Source organism: Peromyscus maniculatus, chromosome 16 (genome assembly GCF_049852395.1).
Source record: "Peromyscus maniculatus bairdii isolate BWxNUB_F1_BW_parent chromosome 16, HU_Pman_BW_mat_3.1, whole genome shotgun sequence".
Classification (NCBI taxonomy): domain Eukaryota; kingdom Metazoa; phylum Chordata; class Mammalia; order Rodentia; family Cricetidae; genus Peromyscus; species Peromyscus maniculatus.
In genome coordinates this window covers 66,571,800-66,593,283 of record NC_134867.1, presented here as the reverse complement: position 1 = coordinate 66,593,283, position 21,484 = coordinate 66,571,800, and the positions used below count along the sequence as shown (strand labels likewise).

The window sequence follows — 21,484 nt, the reverse complement described above, 5'->3', positions numbered from 1 at the left end:
ACAAGCAAACAAAACAATGATCTCAGGCATTATATCTAAAATAAATTTCTTTGACAGTATGATCACATGTCTTACAAGGTATCATTTATAACAAAAATCTAACAATTTACAAGCTGCGTTTTTTTTGTTTTTTTTTTTTGTGCAGTGTACTCTGAAGAAAGAAAAGTATGTACATTTGTTTTTGATTAATACAACTATTCAGTTCTGCAATACTGGGAAGGCGGAATGTATCTGGCACAAAAATAACTCCTTAGAGTTACAAACTAGAAAAACAACACTTTTAAAAAAAGATTTTTACTTTTTCTGGTAGAAATATAAAAACTGGCTTATGTGGGAAAAGTTAAAATAAAAAGTCCAATTGTACAGGTGGCTTTAACACTTAAAGTTCTGTCCCTTAAACCAACAAACTCATCAACAGCAGTGTTTAAAATCTAATATAAATAAGTGGGCAGTGCTGCCCAGATAGCAGCACAGAGCAAGCGACTCACAGTGATGCTGCAGGTGATCTCAGTGCAGAGGAGGTAACCTTTCCAGTGTCCTGCAGCAGGACACATGTCACTTCACTGCCACCTGTGAAGAGTGTCCTTCTCACAACTGTACCATCAGTGGTGCCAAAACTGACTGGTTTTAAAAAACAAGTGGGTAGGGGAGGCGGGGTACATGGCAGCCACTATGTGGTCTTCCTGAATCCCTTTAAGATGGGGTAGATGTTTTCAAATGCTTCATAAATTTCTGCTCTAACTTTAGCACCTACGAAGACACATAGGAATACAAATGAGATGGTTAAGTAGCATTTCTTAAAATAGAAAGTAACATCATTACCTTAAAACAAAGCCACAAATACAATTCTCTCCATACCCAGTTAAGACAAACAATGTTATTAAAACAAATGGTAGAGGTCCCTTGTCATAATCCTAGCGTGTTTTGTTTTGTTTTGTTTTATTTTTCTTGGAGACAGGGTTTCTCTGTGTAGCCCTGGCTGTCCTGGAACTTGCTGTGTACATCAGGTTGGCCTGCCTCTGCCTCCTGAGTGCTAGGATTAAGGGCCATGCCCTGCTCTCTAGCTTTGTTTTTTTTTTTTTTTTTTTTTTTTTGGTTTTTCGAGACAGGGTTTCTCTGTGTAGCTTTGCGCCTTTCCTGGAGCTCACTTGGTAGACCAGGCTGGCCTCGAACTCACAGAGATCCGCCTGGCTCTGCCTCCCAAGTGCTGGGATTAAAGGCGTGCGCCACCACCGCCAGGCTTTTTTTTTTTTTTTCGAGACAGGGTTTCTCTGTGTAGCTTTGCGCCTTTCCTGGAACTCACTTGGTAGCCCAGGCTGGCCTCGAACTCACAGAGATCCGCCTGCCTCTGCCTCCCGAGTGCTGGGATTAAAGGCGTGCGCCACCACCGCCCGGCTAGCTTTGTTTTTTAAAACATTATTTTCTTACCATTTTAAAAAATGGTACACCGGGTGACTTTTAACACTCTAGACCACCATTTCTTTATCACAGTTGGTCCTAGGCCAGGATCCAGAAGTCAGCAAGGCAATACCAGACCCCAGTGCAGTTCTTTACCACACTTGGTCCTGAGTGACATGGTAACTGGTAAGCACTGAGGACTGAATCCTTACTCTCCCAACTACTGGCATTCAATGGGACTCTTCTGTCTTATCTCAGAATGGTACTCTAGTAACCCCAAGTTCCAGGGGGCTAATGCCAACTGAAAACAGTCACTTATTAGTGTTCCCTCCTTACCTGCTTCCACAGTCAAGCATAATCTAGCTAAAGGCCATAACTGTAGCAGGACTCTGCTGTTTTCATCCTTCCCCCTCTCTCATGAAGGTTAGGATGGGAAGCAAAATGTAAACAAAAACATCCTCACAAGGGTAGACAACTGTCCCAACCCAGAAATGCCATTCTAAAATTATTTCCAATTTTGGGGCACTACTTCCCCTTTTAACTTACCTGTTAATACAACTTTTCCAGAAACAAAAATAAGGAGAACAATTCTGGGTTTGATCATTCTGTAGATTAATCCAGGAAATAATTCTGGCTCATAGCTAGAAAGAAAATGGGAAAGAGTTTAGAAATCATCATTTTTTGTGTAAAAGCAGTGAGGCCTTGTGCTAGGAAGTAGTGAGTGAATAAGCAGATGTGAACAAATAGGACACACAAGAAGAAAACACTTTCACCAAACAAGAGCCATGTGTCATGGACATGGCAACAAACTACATGTCCTCCTATCACTTAATGCTGTCTTCACAGAATCTACATTTTCTGTGACTAAAAACAAGAGCTGTAATTCACGTTTTCTGATCCTCATTAGATTTATTTTGGGCAAGTCTCGGAATAGCAGCTTAATCTCACCATTCACTCTAAGAGCTGGTACTGACAGTCAGCCTTGTAATCATATCTCATCTCCCCAAATAGAAATATTCTGGAGCTGTCAGTTTTTCTAGCAGGGTGACTTAACCAGAATGATAAACCAAATATGGAAATGAACCTACTTCTTGATCACACTGTCTACCTGAACTAACATTAGTTAGTGAAATTCTAACCTAGTGATTTTGGGTTTATTAGTTCAATCTGATAAAAGGACCTGTCTATCTTATATGTGACTGGTAGATAAACCCAGGAAAGATCTATATGAGGAAGAGCAACATTGAGTGAATATCTGAAACTCAAACAGGAATTCCTATGTTGAAAACTGAACCTAATATGCCAGGTATCAAAGTGCCATGTGCAAAGGCCCTGAAGCAAGAAGAATATGGTGAGTGTGAGGGAACTGGTAAGCTGGTGAGGCTGCAAATAGAAAAAAAGATACTGAGATAAGGCTTTGAGTAGGGAAACTATGCAAATGTTCACCAGAAAATGGCAAAGAATAATAATGGACAGCATATCCCTGCTGCTTATATTTATACTTTGCTGGTATGTTGACAAAAAAAGATTCAAACCAGGAGAAAAGTGGTAGAAGAAACTACAAATTCATGTGTTTAAATGTATTTATTGACTAACAAAATGATAAGGCATACAGAAGTGAATGAATATAAGCCATTCCATTGAAGGGGAGTTCGGGAGTCACTAAGTGACTAAGGAAATGGGAGTTGTAAGGATTGGAGAACTGCAGTACAACTGCAGATGCCTTATGCTTACAAGTAGCACACTCAACTTGCAACTACATCATATGCCTAGAAACTGAATGTCTTAAATGTACTTCACCCTAGATGATGCCTGAGTAGATTATAAATGGATTGTTGCTAAAACTGATTCCAATAACCCTCAGACCTACCTACTGAACTGCTGGTGGGTCAGCACAAGGCCTTCCAGCCTTATGGGGAACTTCACATCACAGCTCCCCACCATGTTTTGGATCTTGAAGTCTAAGAACTTAGCTGGAAAGCCCAACTTCTGCACAACTCTAGCGTATTTTCTTGCTGCTAGTCTGGATTGTTCTTCACTACAGAAAGGAAAAACAGTGAGTTATGTATGGGAGCCCAATGGAATAATTTAGAAGAATAACTTAAATGAAGTCTAAATTAGAAAAGTAATTAAACTATCCCTGAGTCCTTAACAAAAACCATAATCTACCAAAACATCAGCCTTGGACTTGCCACATTATTGACAAGCCCTAGGTTTAAAAGATATGATGTAGCATATGGTTCAATTATCATGATCACTGCTATTACTGCTACATTCTGACCCACAAATTTCTACTGAGATGAAAACTCTCTAAAACCATAAAAAAAAAATTACTAAGGCCAGATGGTGGTGGTGCATACCTTTAATCTCAGCACATAGGAGGCAGAGGCAGGTGGATCTCTGAGTTCAAGGCCAGCCTGGTCTACAGAGTGTGTTCCAGGACAGCCAGGGCTACACAGAGAAACCCTATCTTGAAAAAAAAAAAAAAAAAAAAAAAAACCAAAACAAAACCTAAATTACAAAAACACTAGTAAAATTTACTATTGACAAATACACAAATTCTATCTTCCTTTACATCAAATATCTATTCTTAGGATACCATTATTGGACAAAACTGTGACTTTCCAACTTAGGAAGCTTTCATCTGAAAAGCAGGATACAAATACAATGCTACAACCAATGTACAGGACAGCAGGGTAACAAAAATGATAAGTGGGGCACCGATGCTATTCAAGGTGATTAAGATAACTCATTAAAAAGAACACGCTAAAAGTGCTAGTCCAACCTAAGTCAGAAGCTCATTTTCTAGTAAAAGGGGGACCTATAGCCCCCCCCCCCCCATTTTGGGTAACTGTTGCCTTGCTTGCTGACCTTGATATCCTCTCTATGCTAATTCCCTGCCGGTTTCCACCCTCCTGAATGCTTAAGGGAAGTTCCTTGTCTGTGTATCCTGCATAATGGGAGTTAACAGCTTAGATGCAAGATTGTAAAACATCAGTTGCAAACTTCTGCCTTCTGGGGTTCTCCCATTGTGCTGTAAGCCTGTATTTAAGAGCTTCTCCTTCCTTCAATAAACGGCATTTGGCAAAAATAAAATAAAATTAAATTAAAGTACTAGTCCAGCTGGGCGGTGGTGGCGCACACCTTTGATCCCGGCTCTTGGGAGGCAGAGCCAGGTGGATCTCTGTGAGTTTGAGGCCAGCCTGGGCTACAGAGCGAGATCCAGAACAGGCACCAAAACTACACAGAGAAACCCTGTCTCGAAAAAAACAAAAAGTGCTAGTCCAGCTGGGTGGTAGTGGCTCATCCCTTTAATTCCATCACTCCAGAGGCAGAGGCAGATGGACTTTTTTTTTTAGTTCAAAGCCAGGTTGGTCTATAGAGTGAGTTCCAGGAAATCCAGGGCGGTTACACAGAGAAACCCTGCCTTAAAACAAAGTGCTAGCCTGATAATATAAACCATGTCCTTTTTTCTTTCATAATACATCCATCAGAAACAAAGAATCCCTTAAGGATACCTCTTGGCTCCTGTGCACACCATTTTTCCAGAACTGAAAATCAATGCAGTTGTCCGTGGCTCTCTTATTCTCATGATGACAGCAGCAAACCGCTGAAATGGTCAGGAAGAAGCATTAAAAGTGCACTCAGGTTGACTGATTATAGTTTCTGTCACTGGTGAAGGCTGGAGTGTTGTAGGTCCTGAGTCAAACTCTCTTGGCTATACCAGATATTCCCATCAATGCATTTAAAAACTTTTAAAATGTTTTTATTTTTTATTCCCTTTCTTACATTTATCTACTTTTTTGGGGGGGGGTATTTCTTCTTTATTGGGCAGTTTTTAAAAATCTCTTGACTTTTCTCTATTGTTTTCTAACATTGTTCTCCTTTATACTCTCTTGAACTTTCCAAGTTTGCCCAATTAAACAATCCAGTAGTACCAAAGTCAGTACTGCAGAAAATACTTAAGGAATGCTATACACAAAGGAGAAGACAGTCAGACATGAGAGCTCAGGAAAGAATAAGAATTTTATGAGCAATAGATGAATAAATGAGAACCAAGAAAGAACCCACCATGTCAGACTCAGTAAACCAACTAACTCCTAGTGATGAAAGGTGAGAAAGCCAACCAGAAAAACAACCAAGAAAATTACAGAAAATAGATATTTTTCAATAGTAACTCTAAATGTAAATGGTCTTACCTATCCAATTAAAAGACAAAGGACTAGTTGTTTTTCTAATCCCACCATTTGCTGCCTGCAAGAAACACACCTCAATGGCAAAGACACTTGCAAACTGAAAGTGAAAGCAAGGAAAATGATACATAAGCAAATGGAAACAAAAAACAGGCAGAGGTAACTGTACTAATAACTGACAAAGTAGGCATCAAGCTAAAATTAGAAGAGATGAGGCTACTATCTTAATGAGGTGAATGATCCATCAAGTAGATATTACAGTTGTAAATATTAGAAATAACAACAAAAACTTGGTTAGTTAGAAGTGACCAGTGGCCCATTTGATTCTTTATAGTTGATATTCTGGTTAGCTTCATACTCAACTAAAAAACTGGCTATGAAGTAGGTCCCACATGTTTCCTATATTTAGGACGGTTCTTTAACTCAATCTCTAGATGCTGTCACGTTTCCACTTTCAAGATGACACACAACTAATGAAATCATAGTACAAAGCTGGGCACAGTGACATAGTTTTAATTCAAGCATTCAGGAGGTGGAGACAGAAGGATCTGCGCTTGAGGCCATAAAAGTGAAATCACAATATAAAGTATGCAACCCTTTTACAGACAGAAACACAAGGCAGGCGAGCATAGTGAGCAGTTTTGAAATCTGGACCTCCCGTGGTTTGGGCTATGCATACACCCTACTGCTAGTAATGTGCCTGGCAGCCTGAGACCCTTACCTGCATGAACAATACATATACCGCCCTCTCCAACCGAGAAACCCAGGACCCCCATGTACAGACATACACAAACAGCACACTTCAAACAATGGAATAAGTTTCTCCTTCTCTTGATCAAACAGAATCTATTCAATCATACTCCAGTTATGGCCGAGTACAAGACAGGGAGGGCGGTGGGGGCTCCCTGATTCAGCTTGAAAATTTTTGGTGCAATAAGGCAAGCTATGTCCTCTGAGTAAACTTTTAGGGAGAATCCTCTATTATCATTTTATGCCCATAGAAAACTGGCCATGCATATCATTAAAATCAGTTGCATCATGGGAAGAGACATTCATAGTCGATATATTACATAAGTGGAATGTATTTGTCAAATAGAAAGACACACCCCTAATAACCAACTCCTCTTTCCTTTAGAACATATAAAATAGCGCCCCAGGCAGTCATCAGGGACCCTTGAGTCCCTTCTCATTTATGTGGCCCACCCTTACTCCTAACAGCATATCTTTCTGATCTGTACTAAAGACTATAAATGAACTGTTAGTTTGCAATCTGTGTGGACCTTTATTTCAATTCCTTGAATAAAAAGCCAAGAACCTGGGAACATAAGACACAGATTCTGACTACCAGTATCAGTACCAGAAGTATGAGGCTCTCTCACAGGAGGCCATGTAAGGAGCTGTCACAGGAAAAGGGTGAGGACGCTCACAGGAGGACACATAAGGCACTCCCACAGGAGGAAAACAGAAACTCTCATGGACAACCTGCACTGAAAGTATATAAAGGGGGAGAACTGAGATTCTCTGGCGAAAGAAAAAGGGCAAAACTAAGACAGGGTTAAGGCAAGGTAAACGTCAAGGTTTCTGCAGACTTCACTAGAATTGTGTGCTCCATTAAGGGACTATTAAACTGTAAAAGGACAAAAGCCTGATTAGCCTCTTGCTGGTTATCGGACTATGTTCTAAAAACTGTCCCACGTTCTTTCTGTTGCCGCCTTTTTCTTTTTCATTTATACAACTTAATTTCCAGGGCTGGAGAGATGAGTCAGCAGGTAAGAGCACTTGTGCAAGCATGAGGACCTGAGTTCAGACCGCAGCACCCTGTAACAACCTTGTCACATCCCATGCACACCTGTAACTCTGGTTCTGCAGAACTGAAGACAGAAGGATCACTGGAGCTTGGATAGCCGCCCCCCTCCCCCCCCAAATGTGAGCTCAGGCTCAGGGAAAGACACCAATAAAGATATGAGTATGGTGGGGAGTGACTAAGGAGGACATCCAGCACTCTTCTGGCCTCTGCATGCGCTCACAAGCAAATGCACTTGCACATATACACACTCACATGTATACATAGTCACAAAATCATCTTATTCTCCTTTATTAGAAGAAATATATGAGGTACTGGTTTCCATGGTAAAGGTTTACATGTACATGATGGCCCTGTGACAAACGCTTCCCACTTTAGGAAACTTTCTGTAAATCTTCTCACCCTAGCCTTCTCAAGCAACATCCAGGCACCCAGGCAGCTCTCCATCTGGACCTCACAAGTGTCTATTCATCTGTTAGTACAGATGTTCCATATGTAAAAAATATTTTCTATTGGTGTATGTAAAAAAGTCTTGCCGGGCGGTGGTGGCGCACGCCTTTAATCCCAGCACTCGGGAGGCAGAGCCAGGCAGATCTCTGTGAGTTCAAGCCTGGTCTACAGAGCGAGATCCAGGAAAGGCGCAAAGCTATACAGAGAAAACCCTGTCTCAAAAAACCAAAAAAAAAAAAAAAAAGCTTTTAACACACACTAGGCTGTTATCTTAGAAATTGGTGCTTTTTGCCTCCTCCCAAATCTTTATTTTTTTTTCTTTTCTCCAGTTCCAGTATTGTGGCTTGAATGAAAATGGACCCCATGGGCTCATATATTTGAATGCTTAGTCACCAAAGAACAGAACTATTTGAGAAAGATTTAGGAGGATTAAGAGGTGTGGTCTTGCTGAAGTATGTTGATGGGGTGGGCTCTGAGGTCACAAAAGCCCACTCCAGACAAGTGTTTCCCCTCCTCCCTCCCCCCTCCCCCCTCCCCCCTCTCTCCTCCCCTCTGCCTGCTGCCTTCTGATCAGAATGTAAAGCTCTCAGCTACTGCTTCAGTACCACACCTGTCTGTTTCTGGCCATGATGATCACAGACTAACCCTCTAAAACCGTAAGCAAGCCCCAAATTAAATGCTTTCATTTCTACGAGTTGCTTCGGTCATAGTGTCTTTTCATAGCAATAAAACAGTAACTAAGACATCTGATAAGACAAAAGTCTTTGGCCTTGCTAGGCCAGTGCTCTACCACCAAGCCCCACTCTAATCTCCTGCAATTTCTCTGCCAGAAAAGCCATCTGTGGCCATACCACTCAGAACACACCTGATCTTGTCTATCAGAAAAAAACTTCAAAGTTACACAAAGGTGGGAAAACATATAACAAACTCCTTGTACTTACAGCCAACAATTATTAACTATTGACCAATCTTTCTCCACCCATGTAATCCATCCCTAATTCTCCCACAGGATTACTAAAGTAGGTACCACAAATATGTCACCAGCTATTCTTCAGGATATAAATGGAATATTCTGTCTTCCAACTCCATGTGAGTGTATGTATGAATTTCTACATATAGAGGGAAATATACATAGCAGGTATTCAGTAGAACACAAGTTAAAGAACTGAGGATGCAGCTGGGCAGTGGTGGTGCACGCCTTTAATCCCAGCACTTGGGAGACAGAGGCAGGCGGATCTCTGTGAGTTCAACACCAGCCTGGTCTACAGAACAAGTTCCAGGACAGCCAGGGCTATACACAGAGAAACCCTGTCTTGAAAAACAAAACAAAACAACAAAGCAAAAGAACTGAGGATGTAGCTTAGACAGCACTACCCTAGTGTGGCTGAGGTCCTAGGTTGAAACTTCAATACTGCAAAAACAGGAAAACGTCCCAAAATGAACTTTTCTTAGGCACTTAACATTCAAGATAAGCATGATACCATTCATTTTGCTGGTATCAAGAAACAAGCGCAATACAATCTTCTCAACAACAACATTTAGGAAGAATTTTCTCTGTATCTTATACAGTCTGAAATACATGAAAATGGGTCTAACCTTGGGATTATATTCAGCATTTCGGGCACGAAGCGCAATGGTCTTTAGGTCAAGTTTACATCCAAGATTCACTGTGGATACAATGTTTCTGCAAGAAATTTGAAAACATAATTACTTAAAATATTTAACTTTTATACAAAGAGGGCAATGGTCTTTAGGTTAAGTTTACAACTAAGATTTGCTATGAATACAATATTTCTGAAAAGAAAACATGATTCAGATTGCTAATCCATTATTTTTCACTAGGCTTTAATTTAAAAAAAAAAAATGACATGACAAAACAAAAAAACTCTGCTGATTTTAAATGTTTAAAAAGTGCCACATACCAGATATTTTCACTCAGTACCCAAAATGTACCCTGCAGTGTTAACTATCACTCCCATGTTCAAAGCATCTGAAACTCTAGGGAATGGACTGTGTTTGGCTTGGGATGCACATGACTCCCAAGTGGAAGAGCCAGGACACCTTGCGGCTTCATTCAACTACCACCCCTCCTTCCTGAGCTCTGAAATACTACTAACACTAGCTCACTATTAAGTCACTACAGGAAAAACAGGCAGATGTGGACTTTCTCAGTCTTCCCAAATAAGCTATCTTTTGGAAAAATGGAATTCAATGTCTTTGGCAAGGGAAGAAAATATGTCTTCTTTTCTGCTATTTACCACAGCAAATCATGTTAAATAGAATCATCTTTAGCAGCTGAGGAGATAATTTAGCTTGTAAAGAGCTTGCCATGCAATCATGAACACTTGAGTTCAATCCCTAGAATTCAATCACGGGAAAAAGCCCAGAGTGATAATGCACACTTGTAATTTTAGTGCGAAAGAGATGGAGACAGGCAGATCCCTAAGGCTCACTGGCTAGTCAGCTTAGCCAAAACAGCAAATTTCAGGCCAGTTAAAACATCCCATCTTAAAAACCAGGGTGGGTAGTGAGTGTCCTGAGAAATGACTCTTGAGATTCTCCTCCAGCATACATAGGGAAGTGCCTGTACACATGCACAAAATCTATCATCGTTCACCTGGGTCTAAAAGACTATCTCATGCCACTCTGTCCCATTCTTGAAGCATTCTATGCAGTACTTTTTTTTTTTTTTTTTTTTTAAATATCGAAACAGGATTTCTTTGTGCAGCCCTGGCTGTCCTGGAACCCACTCTCTAAACCAGGCTTTGAACCCAGAGATCTTCTGGCCTCTGGCTCCCAAGTGCATGCTCTATGGATATGGAAATAAGTGTATGTCCTAAGCTGGTTCTAACAGATGTAATCAGAATTACAAACAGAATGTCTGTGGAAGTCAAATAGGCATAAAACATTAGTTTGTAGACAAAGGAGAGCTAACAGGGCTTACCTCTCTAGAATCCTTTAATCAGGCCATACGCTTCCCTAAGGTAAAGCTACACACTTGTTACTAAGTAGAATCTGGATTTGAGCTGTTTCAGGAAGAAAGAAAAAAAGCCTATATCTCCTACCTTTTTACATGTGGGAACTATTTCACTTAGGCAAAACAATTCATCAAGACAAGAACTGCCATCCTCACTTTGAAAGAGAGACACAAATCTCCAAAGATATAAATACAGCCTTCATAGCAGAACTGTAGAAAAACCTGGACCTAAGACCTCTGCTGACACTATGGCCAAGGCTGTGATACAACTGGCCTGTGACTCAGTCAATTAGCTACAGAGAAATGTCTACAGTATCGATAAAACTCGGTTTTCATTTCAGTGGCCCAAACACATAAACACACATTTCTAAGGAAAGGTTTTGCTGAGAGCACTGACTCAATTCTGTAGCTTCAATTCCTTGCCAAGAGCAGATGAAGCCACAGTGTAACAGAATTACCAGAGTCACTTCTTTAAGTAAATCCACTGTCTGAAAGCAAATTAATGTAATACCACTGAGAGCCTCTGGTGCAGGGGTCAGAGGAGAGGGCGCGCGCGCGCACACACACACACACACACACACACAGAGTCAGGGGAAGAGGAGCGAGAGCACACAGGCTAAGAGGTACTCACTGTAGCTGTGGTACGATCCCAGAGCTCTCAGAAGCTGGTGTGGCAGGAGTGATAGGGGTCATAGGGGTCATTGGTGAAGGGTACAAGGGAGTGGTGCCTGGCAAGGGTGCAGTCGTCAGAGTCTGAGAATGGAAGAGCTGTGGCGTCTGGCCTGAGGCACCCTGTGTGGACTGCTGAGATGTTGACTGCTGTACTGAGGCTGCTGCAGTTGCTACTGCCTGCTGCTGCTGCTGTTGTTGCTGCTGCTGTTGCTGCTGCTGTCTCTGTTGCTCTTCCAAAATAGACAGACTATTGGTGTTCTGAATAGGCTGTGGAGTAAGTCCTGTGCCATAAGGCATCATTGGACTAAAGATGGGAATTCCAGGAGTCATGGCACCCTGTGGAAAGCAAAGAGAATGATAAGACATTAATGTTGAGTAATACAGGTTTTTTCCTACTGGAACCCAGGTAAAGTATAAAGCCTAGTGCTTTCTGAATATAATAGGTCATTAAATACTAGGGAAGAATTTGGCATCCTGAGATGCATCACTTTTCTCCCTAGTACTGAACCTAGTAGATGAGCGCTTAGCATCTGGAATCTGACTGTTATTTATGATATGCAAATGTTTAGCCTCCCAAGCACATCTAGACCATAAGGACAAAGCATAAGTGCATGTCCCTATTTAAAGTGCTACACATGGGCTGGGGATTTAGCTCAGTGGCAGAGCGCTTGCCTAGTGCAAGGCCCTGGGTTTGGTCCTCAGCCCTTGGGGGGGAAAAAAAAAAAAAGAAAAAAGAAAAGTGCTATGCAGTATACAAGGATGACCCACAAATTTAACATGTGACCAATTTGGATGATGGATCACAGTCACCTAGAGGTTCAAGATGACAAGCTCATGGCCTACTCTATCATACTACTTGAATAAGCTATTTATTCTACTAAAAAAAAAATCAACAAAGCCTGTAAAATACTATTAACTGCCTTTTCTATAATGCTTCTATGCCTTACATTGTTATATTTAATAATTATTTATGTGGAAGTAGGAAGAAAAAAGATGGCAAAATTTATACTGAATTGGTAACAATCTAGGTCTAATTCTATCGCAACTATGCACGTTTTACATCAACACTAATCTTGAACTCTGAACGTAGATTTGGTTGTCATCTTAGGATAGAAAAGTGACAACAACAGGTTCAAGAAAGAACCTTCTGGAGTAAATGGAATAACTGTTCCACAGCTCACACAGATAGAACAGTCTTCTAAATAAATTAGGTTCCAAATAAACTCCCAAGCAGACTCCCCAAGCAGAAGGGCATCATGCTTACCTAAAGCAGAAATTTCCACAAAGTAAATAAGCTTAAAAATATACAAATCCATGTTAAATACTGGATGGCTAAAGTTTACCGTCTTTCACTTTCTCTTAAAGGGAGTATGTCAGCCCTTCTTGCCCCTCCTTCCTGCTCTATTACCTGTGGGGAGGCCAAGCCCTGAGCATAGGGCGGGAGGCTGTTGTTCTGGTCCATGATTCTCACTTTCTTCGATACTTGGATTTTATCTAGAGCATCCTCTGCAAATTCTCCTTAGAAACTTCTTTTATTTTCTGGGTTATCTTCACACACCATAAAACAGTGATGCTGTGCTTGGAAAAAAATGCTTTAAGTTTAAACAGGTTTCATGTTCATACAAAATACACACACACCAGTTATCTTGGAGAAAATGTATATATCCCTAGTCCATGTTTCCCGTGACTCATGTAAAACTGCCAACAAAACAAAAACTATGTTACTATGTTCTTAAATATTCTAAATATTCTAACAGTACTGAAAATGAAGGTGTTAAGATCAGTAATAAAACCTCTTGGAAAAAGAGCTGCCAAGAAATGGCTCAGCAGGCACAGGCATATGCTGTCGATTCTGATAATCTAAGTTCACCCACATGGTGAAAGGAGAGAACAGATTCTCACTAGTTGACTCTAGGCATAAACATGACTTATTTTATATTTTATATGTGTGGGTATTGTGCCTGCATGCCTGCCTGCGTACCATTTGCATGCCTGGTGCCGGCAGAGGCCAGAAGAAAGGGTCAGATGCCCTGGAAATGGAGTTAACAGATGGTTGTGAGCCACCACAGGGTCATATATATACTTAAAATAAAAATGGGTCTTTGGATATACAACTTGTAACTTTGAAATGTGTATACTTTTTTTTGTGAAATTAGATGATAACAAATGTTTAGATTAAGATCAAATTATAGGGCTGGAGAGATGGCTCCAACCTGGGTTCTCTGGAGAAGCAGGCAGTGCTTTTAGCCTGTGAGTCGTCTTTTCTAAGAGAATCAGGGACCAGCCCTTTGGAACACCCCACCACCACCATCACCCCCAGAAAAGGACTTTTTTTTTGTATGGGGGAACACCTAGGGAAAACTAATTCCTAAGCAAACTGTACTACCAGAGGAGAACACTTATTAAGCACTGTTTATATAGCACTATTAGGTCAATGCTGGTTTTTAAATATTCTGCTCAGTTTTATATTCTTTATAATGTCTCAAGCATAAAAAGTCACAAATAATGAACTTGACACAATATGCTTTAGGTAATCACTTTTTGGTGTTCTAATTTTAATTAAAGACAGATTAACAATCAATGAAACATAATTTTAGAAATACAATATTCTTAACTCTTCAGAACACATTAATAAAAACTATGCTTGGAAGTGTCCTCCCCGCCTGCGCCCCCCCCCAAAAAAAAACAGGGTTTCTCTATATAGCTTTGTGCCTTTCCTGGAACTTACTCTGTAGCCCAGGCTGACCTCGAACTCACAGAGATCTGCCTGGCTCTGCCTTCTGAGTGCTGGGATTAAAGGTGTGCATCGCCACCACTGCTGCCATGACCACTACCACCGCCTGGCGGAAATGGGTTCCTTACATTATCATCTCTTTAGTGGTCAGGGATATGCAATATGATTATGGATTAAGAGACTATGAAAAGAGCTTTTTTTTTTTTTTTTTTTTTTTAAATTTGTAATGGTAGTGATAGAACCCAGAGCCTCAAAAATGCTAGGCAAATGTCCATCCTCGATTCTTTAAAGACACTTTTTAAAAATCAGTTCAGTTCATGCAGACCAATAACTTGCTCAGAGAGGCCATAAGGACTGAAGGAATCAACAATGGATGAACAGACAGAATGAGCTAACAAATCAAGATTAGTCTGTTAGGTAGTGGCAGCCCACAGAGAAAGTTCCAGGACAGCCAGGGCTACATAGTGAAAACCCTGTCGGGGGAGCAGGGTGAATCTAACTATATACACATAGTACACACAGGACAGATATTAGCTATTGCAATTAGATCTTTTTAAAGAAGATTTTCACTTATGTGTATGAGTGTTTTGTATGCATGTATATATGTGCATCACATGTGTGGTGCCTGCAGAGGTCAGAAAGAGGGTATTTGGTTCCCTACAACTGGAGTTTCAAATGGTTGTGAGCCACCATGTAAGTGCTGGGAACCAAACCTAGGTCCTCTACAATAGCAGCAAGTGCTCTTAACCACTGAGCTATCTCCCCAGCCTGACAATCAGATCTTATTCTAAACATTTATCATCATCTAATATCACACAGGACATACAGGCTTCAAAGTTACAAGTCGTATATTCAAAGATCCACAGTCATGTTAAGTATATGCTGGTGGGCTGGAGAGATGGCTCAGAGGTTAAGAGCACTGGCTGTTCTTCCAGAGGTCCTGAGTTCAATTCCCAGTAATCACATGGTGGCTTACAAACGTCTACAATGGGATCTGGTGCCCTCTTAGTGTATGCAGGCATACATGCAGACAGAACACTGAATACATAATAAATAAATCTTCCCAAAAAAAAAAAAGGTATATGCTGGTACAGGCATTCTCATGTTAGCTAAATCAATGAAAGAATTTCATAATCACTTTGAGAGGACAAAGGACCCAAAATATAATTCTACAAACTCACTATTGAAAAAATGAAGAGATGCCTATTTCCTAGAGATACGAGCTATGTGAGAGATACTAAGGTTACAAGAAAATTACACTTTTTCTGATATCATCAGAAAATGTATTTATTATTCTGTAACAGAAGTGCTCCAGATACAAAGATAAAGAGGATACAGTCCTTATCAAACAGTCCAATATAAAAAAATATATACATATAACTGCAAAAAACTAGCCAGCACTAAAATTGCAGGTATTTACTAAGGCATGATGCAAGAAAGCTGAAACCAGCATACATGACTTCAAAATCTTTGCACCTAGGAATGGGCCTGGCATGTAGTACATGATCATAAGTGAATGCTATGGAAGAAAGAATACAAGCTACAGTCAAGGGGCTGGAGACATGTTCAGTAGTTAAGAGCATTACTGCTCCTCAGAAGGCCTAGATTTGATTCCTACCACCCACACAGCAGCTCACAATTAGCTGTAAATCCAGTCCCAGGGAATCCAGTGCTTTTTGGTCCTCCATGGGCCCTGGGCATGCATGTGGTACACAGACATACAGGCAAAACATTCACATACATAAATCCTTTAGAAAATCAAGAAAAAAAACTAAAGTTACGTACCCTTTTGAGAGGCCAGATCTTCCACAAAGCAGGAGCAAATTAACACAGGTCTAGCAAGAGGAACAAAAACATACAAATCAGCACTACATACAAGTGAAAGGGAGACAAAAAGAGCATGCAGTATGTAAGTAGCAGGCTTAGTGACAAGCACTCCAAGAGATGACAACAGCGGGTGGGGTTATATAATTCAGAGTGTAAGATGTTATTACACAGGCAATGGAATTTTTAAGTTAAAGGATTTTAAAGTGCAGTTTGAGTACCTCCTTTGTCAAGAGCAGATAAATCTGAGAAAACTGAAGGCTGAAAATTCAATTTCAGGGGTTTCTGCTTTAGTTGAGCCCAAAGATAATAAAGGCTGGATTTAACGTCCAAAGTATCGCCAGAGATTTATCCCGATCACTTTGTCAAATGAGTTTACCGAAGCGGTTGATTATATAAGACGCAAATTTGTAGCATGCTATGCAGAGGTCATCTCACACCTGCAGACGATATAAACCATCTTTCCTCACCTGTATCATAAAACCGAAATAATCACTACACTAACTTATTCTTAGGCTGTTGTTCAGGGTCTTCGTCTTTTGGAAACTGAGCCATCAAATTGAATATTTGAGAAACCAGTTCTGCAGTCTTCAAGCGTCCTAACCCAGTCCGGCATCTTTTCCCAGAAAAGCCTGCCAAGAGTTTTGGGAAACCACGCTAACCTGAGCCTGGAGACGGAGAGCGTGTAAATAAAGCAAGTAGCGCGTGTTTATATGTTAATCTCTACTGTGCTTCTGACGAGATGTGAACAGTCTCAAAGCCGCTTCCGAACAAAACTATCCTAACTAGGGGGACAAGACGAGCAGCCCCAGGCCCGGGTAAAAAAACTGTTTTTCCAAAGGGGGGAAGCAGCTGAGGTGTGCGGTGCGCGGTGCTGTCCGGTGCCAGCCCCTCAGAGACCCTCACACTTGGCACTGGGTCTTAGGACCCCGCCGGAGCGGTGGTGGCCCAGCGGCCGGTCCTCGCCGAGCCGCCGCAGCACGCGCGGGGGACCGTTCCCCGCCCGGCCGCGCGCCCATGCCGTGCCGGCTCCGGCCGTCTGCGGGGACCCGCTGCAGAGGTCGCCTTCGCTACGGCCCTCACAGCAGAGAAAAGGCTGAATGACCGTTACCTGGGCACTGCGGGGAAAATGACGCGACCGCAGAAGCCTAGCCAAACCGCCAGCAAGTACCCGCCACCGCTACCGGACTCGACCCCACCGGAGCCTGACGCACATCTGATGTCGTCACTTCCGCCAGTTGCGCTCTTGACTGGGGCCCGGCCTGGGAAACGAGGGGGCGGAGCTCCCCAGAAGTTCCGGGGCGGGGCCCTTCGGCAACCCTTTTTAGCTGGTTCTTGTCCAAAGCCAGAGCGGTGTGGAGTGTGTGGCGGTAACAGATGGGGATGTGGTAATCGATCAAACTCAAGCAAGCATTCTACCACTGAGCTACATCCTGTCTTCTATTCTTTTGTTTATTTGCTTGCTTGCTTGCTTGTTTGAGAAAGAGTTTCTCTGGGTAGCCCTGGCTGTCCTGGTACTCACTCTGTAGAAAAGGCTGGCCTCGAACTCGAAGATCGGCTTGCTTCTGCCCCTCTGCCCCTCTGTCTCCGGAGTGCTGGGATTAAAGGCTTGGGCTACCACGCCCTGCTAGTCTAACATGTTTTTAAACTCACAGTGTTACCCTTGGCAAGATCACAGCCTCCTCCGCTTAGTTCCGTAAAGTGGAATGTAAGTTTAGAGCTTTGTGCAATCCGTAATGTGAATGGCAAACAGATACTCCTTATCATGTTCCCAGTGAAAGTTAACTCATGTCCAAAGAAGGACAACAAAACAGGCGGTGTTGTAGTCACAAATTCATTTACATTTTTTTCTTACGCTGCTTCTTAATGCTTGATTGAATTCCAGCATATCTTGATTTCTTCCTTCTGTGGTTTATCTAGGCAGATACATGTATTGTTCTTACTTTCTTTCCCTTGTATTTTGCACTATCATCGAAGTAACGAGCTCTTTTAGGTTAGCTCTGTGTGTGTGATGGACAGTACCTGTGTGTGTTGTGTGTATAAGGTGTTGACCTATGTATGGACTCTAATAAGTACAATAGTATTATGTAGCTATTTTCTCCTAAATGAAACATCCTCTCCTGGAGGACAGGGAACCTCATAAGATTTAGGAAATTAAGAAAATTTAACAAAGGCCTGACACGAGGCAACCTAAGTGAAGGAGGGTTCATTCTGGCTTACAGCTTGAGGACATACAGTCCATCATGGGAAATCACGACGCCTGGAGAAGCGGGAGTCACACTGCATCCGCGGATCGGAAGCCTAAACAGATGAATGTTAGTTTGCTTCTTTTTTATTTAGTCCAGAAAGCCAGGTCGTGAGATGGTACCGCCTATATTCAGGTTGGGTCTTCCCATCTCAGTTAAACCATCCTGAAATAACCTGTATAAATATGCCCCCAGGTTTTTTACTAGGTGGTTCCAGATTCTGTCAAGTTAATACTAACCATCAGGTAGGTTCTGGCTAGGGAAACCTAGTATTGCTTCCTGGGTCGCGTGGCTGCATATACCACACAGCTGACCGCTCATCCTGACCGTCAGGCCCCGAACGCAGCAGGGGCTGCTAATCCTTCTCAAATGCTGCAGCACATCACCAATATGACCATTCGAGCTGTCGTTGCTCTGTAATTGGGTTCATTTTGGGGGATGGTCAGACTTTTAACTTTTGATTCGCCATGAGTGAATCCAAATGTTTCCTTGAGGTTGGAAAAACAGGTCTGCTGGAATTGGCGGATCCAGGATGCGGCGGGACTTCGGCGCAGACCTCCCGGAGCAACGACGAGGGCGGGCTAGAGGAGCCCGGTGGGCGGGGCGGGGCGGGGCGGGGCGGGGGACGGAAGTGGACCTGCCCCGGCGGCCATTTTGCCGTGAGACAGCAGGAGTTCGGCGCGATGCTTTCCACGGCTGCTCACAGGGACCCCGACCGAGAGCTGGCAATGGGGCCTCACGGCTCCGCCGGCCCTGTGCAGCTGCGGTTCTCACCGTATGCCTTCAACGGAGGGTAAGCGCTCGGGTGTGCTGCGCCCACCTTGGTCGAGCCCGGGGTCGCGGCGGGCGGGCGTGGGCATGGCGGAGCTGCAGCCTGCCAGGGCGCTCCGAGGCCGGTACCCGGACCGGGGCACCGACGCCCCTGGTGCCGCCTGCTCCCGCAGGGCGGCTGCGGCCTGGGCCCTCCGCTCTGCGGGCTGCTGTTTCGTGGGGGCTCGAACGGGTTTCTGAAGGCAGCCGGAGAGGGGCGGTATCCTTGTTAGGATTGGTTTGCCCTGGTCGGTAGACGCGCGGCTGTTTCCGCGGCCGAGCCGTCCGATCGTTTATTATTTCAAATAGAAAATAACGTTGGTGAATTAGACTTCATTTTGTAGATCACTGATTTTTTTTTTTCTTTCAATGCTCGTTGGGTTTAAGTTCAGGGGTGACATATAGCGGTTGTTTTGTTTTCTGAGACGTGGCCTGCTGGGCAAGTCCTACTGAGCTGTGTGTCCCCGGCCTTAGGCGGTCGGCCCCTGTTTGTGTGTATTCTTATCTCAAATTGCTTGTGCATTTTAATTATCTGCTTTATTCGAAGGGATGTTTTTCCTTCGAATTTAGGATCTTTGACAATACAGGGATATTCTTCATCGAATTTTATGCGTTGAAACAACCATTATCAAAAAAGGCTTGTTAAGAAAATCAAAACAGCCAGGAGGTGGTGGCGCATGCCTTTAATCCCAGCGCTGGAGAGGCAAAGGACAGCCTGGTCTGCAGAGCAAGTTCCAGGACAGCCAGGGCTACAAGGAGAAACCTTGCCTTAAAGAAAAAAAAAAAAATTAACTATATTTATGAATGTTGAACATTGTCTACATATGGAGTGAAATAATGGTTTTAACCTTGGTTGTGCCATTTGAAGAACAAATGTGAATGTGTGCTGTGTGGGTTCCTTTCAGTTTCATGTGTAGGTTGAGGGAGACTCAAGGTGGTTACATTTTTGTAAGCTGCAAGTAGTTAAGTGAATATTCAGTCTTAGTCCTTGGCTCTTGGCATTTAAACAGCCCTGTCAGAGGTCTGGTATATATCCCTGCAGGCCAGAAGAGGGCATCAGATCCCATTACAGATGGTTATGAGCCATGTGGGTGCTGGGAATTGAACTCAGGACCTCTGGAAGAGCAGTCAGTGCTCTTAACCACTGAGCCATCTCTCTCTCTCTCTCTCTCTCTCTCTCTCTCTCTCTCTCTCTCTCTCTCTCTCTCTCTCTCTGTCTCTGTCTCTCTGTCTCTCTCTCTCCTTTTAGCATTTATTGCAGCTAGCCTGCCAAGCAGCCTCTGGTTCTTTAATTATGAAGGTGTGACTCAGTGTTTTCCCTATCACCTCTTCCCAAGGAGGTTCTAGAACAGGATTTGTGTCCCATTTTATATCCTGTGTCATATTTTTGAGAAAATTGAAGCCTTCAGAAGTTAGCTTGTCCTCAGGCTTATAACTGCTTAATGGGGAGGGTGCCATTAGAGTCTAGGTTAGGAATGTTCCAAGATGACATGTAGCCAGGAATGCTTTCCTCCTGTCTTTTGTCCTTCACTTGAATTCTACTCTTACATCTAATAGATTTACCCAGACAGGTCCTGTGGAGCACACTCGTATTTGACGAGGTACAGTTGCCACCCTGAAGAATTAATTTTTTTTTTGTCTTTTTTTTTTTTTTTTTTTTTTTTTATTCATCAGTACTGTACTGGCAATTGCTGGAGAAGATTTTTCCATTGTTGCTTCAGACACTCGGTTGAGTGAAGGGTTTTCAATTCATACCCGAGATAGCCCCAAATGTTATAAACTGTAAGTAAATCAATCTTTCTTTTTTCTTTCTAAGATTTACTTTATGTGTGTGCATGTTTTGTCTGTATGACACCATGTGTGTGCAGTGTCCACAGAGGTCAGAAGAGGGCACTGGATCCCCTGCAGTTATAGTTGGTTGTTAGCTCCCATGTGGATACTGTGAGTTTAACCCACCCAGGTCCTCTGGAAGAACAGCCAGTGCTCTTAACCATCCATTGAGCCATCCCTAACCCATGAATAAATATTTCTAAAGACACACTCACTTGCCTTTGTAGTGCAGTGGGAAGGCGCAGGGCTGATCACAAAACTGTTAAACTTGAAGTAGAAGAGGACCCAACAAGGCTTGGGTTCTTTGCTAGACATTTAAGGTGATGTGGAGTAGAAAATAAGGAAGGCAGCCTTGCCATGTTTCAGTCCTAGGCATGGCCCATATCTTTCCATAAAAGGCAATGAAGTTTGTCTTGTCTTCCCAGTTCCCAGCTACCCAAATTTTCTATCTCATTGACTGTTCTTCCATAAGGAGATTAGAATTAGACTTTAGTCATATGTTCATATATTTTTAACTTCATTTTTTCTGTAGAAGTAGTCAGATTT

The 21,484-nt window shown here is 42.5% G+C and overlaps 2 protein-coding genes across 12 annotated transcripts in view; one reads left to right on the top strand and one right to left on the bottom strand.

Annotated features, from left to right (window-relative positions):
- Positions 1–278: 278 nt before the first annotated feature.
- Positions 279–17,297, bottom strand: Tbp (TATA-box binding protein). Of its 11 annotated transcripts, none has more exons than XM_042261959.2 (10): positions 17,164–17,297; positions 16,274–16,492; positions 16,014–16,063; positions 12,903–13,072; positions 11,454–11,830; positions 9,442–9,529; positions 4,917–5,008; positions 3,269–3,436; positions 1,945–2,039; positions 279–750 (listed from the first exon to the last, which is right to left on the bottom strand). In XM_042261959.2, the coding sequence occupies exons 4-10, from the start codon at positions 12,954–12,956 to the stop codon at positions 671–673; spliced, it is 954 nt and encodes a 317-aa protein (XP_042117893.1). In that variant the 5' UTR covers positions 12,957–13,072; positions 16,014–16,063; positions 16,274–16,492; positions 17,164–17,297; the 3' UTR covers positions 279–670. The 11 variants fall into 11 exon arrangements, with proteins under 11 accessions (XP_042117893.1, XP_042117887.1, XP_042117890.1 ...); XM_042261953.2 differs by having other exon boundaries at positions 12,903–13,067; XM_042261956.2 differs by lacking the exon at positions 17,164–17,297 and adding an exon at positions 16,715–17,138 and having other exon boundaries at positions 12,903–13,067.
- The window catches only part of Psmb1 (proteasome 20S subunit beta 1), a 16,538-nt gene continuing 12,235 nt past the window's right edge, over positions 17,182–21,484 (top strand). The window contains exons 1-5 of the mRNA XM_042261950.1: positions 17,182–17,440; positions 17,708–17,760; positions 18,275–18,367; positions 18,793–19,091; positions 20,783–20,890. Coding sequence (XP_042117884.1) covers positions 17,182–17,440; positions 17,708–17,760; positions 18,275–18,367; positions 18,793–19,091; positions 20,783–20,890 — 812 coding nt within the window. The remainder of the gene's footprint in view (positions 17,441–17,707; positions 17,761–18,274; positions 18,368–18,792; positions 19,092–20,782; positions 20,891–21,484) is intronic.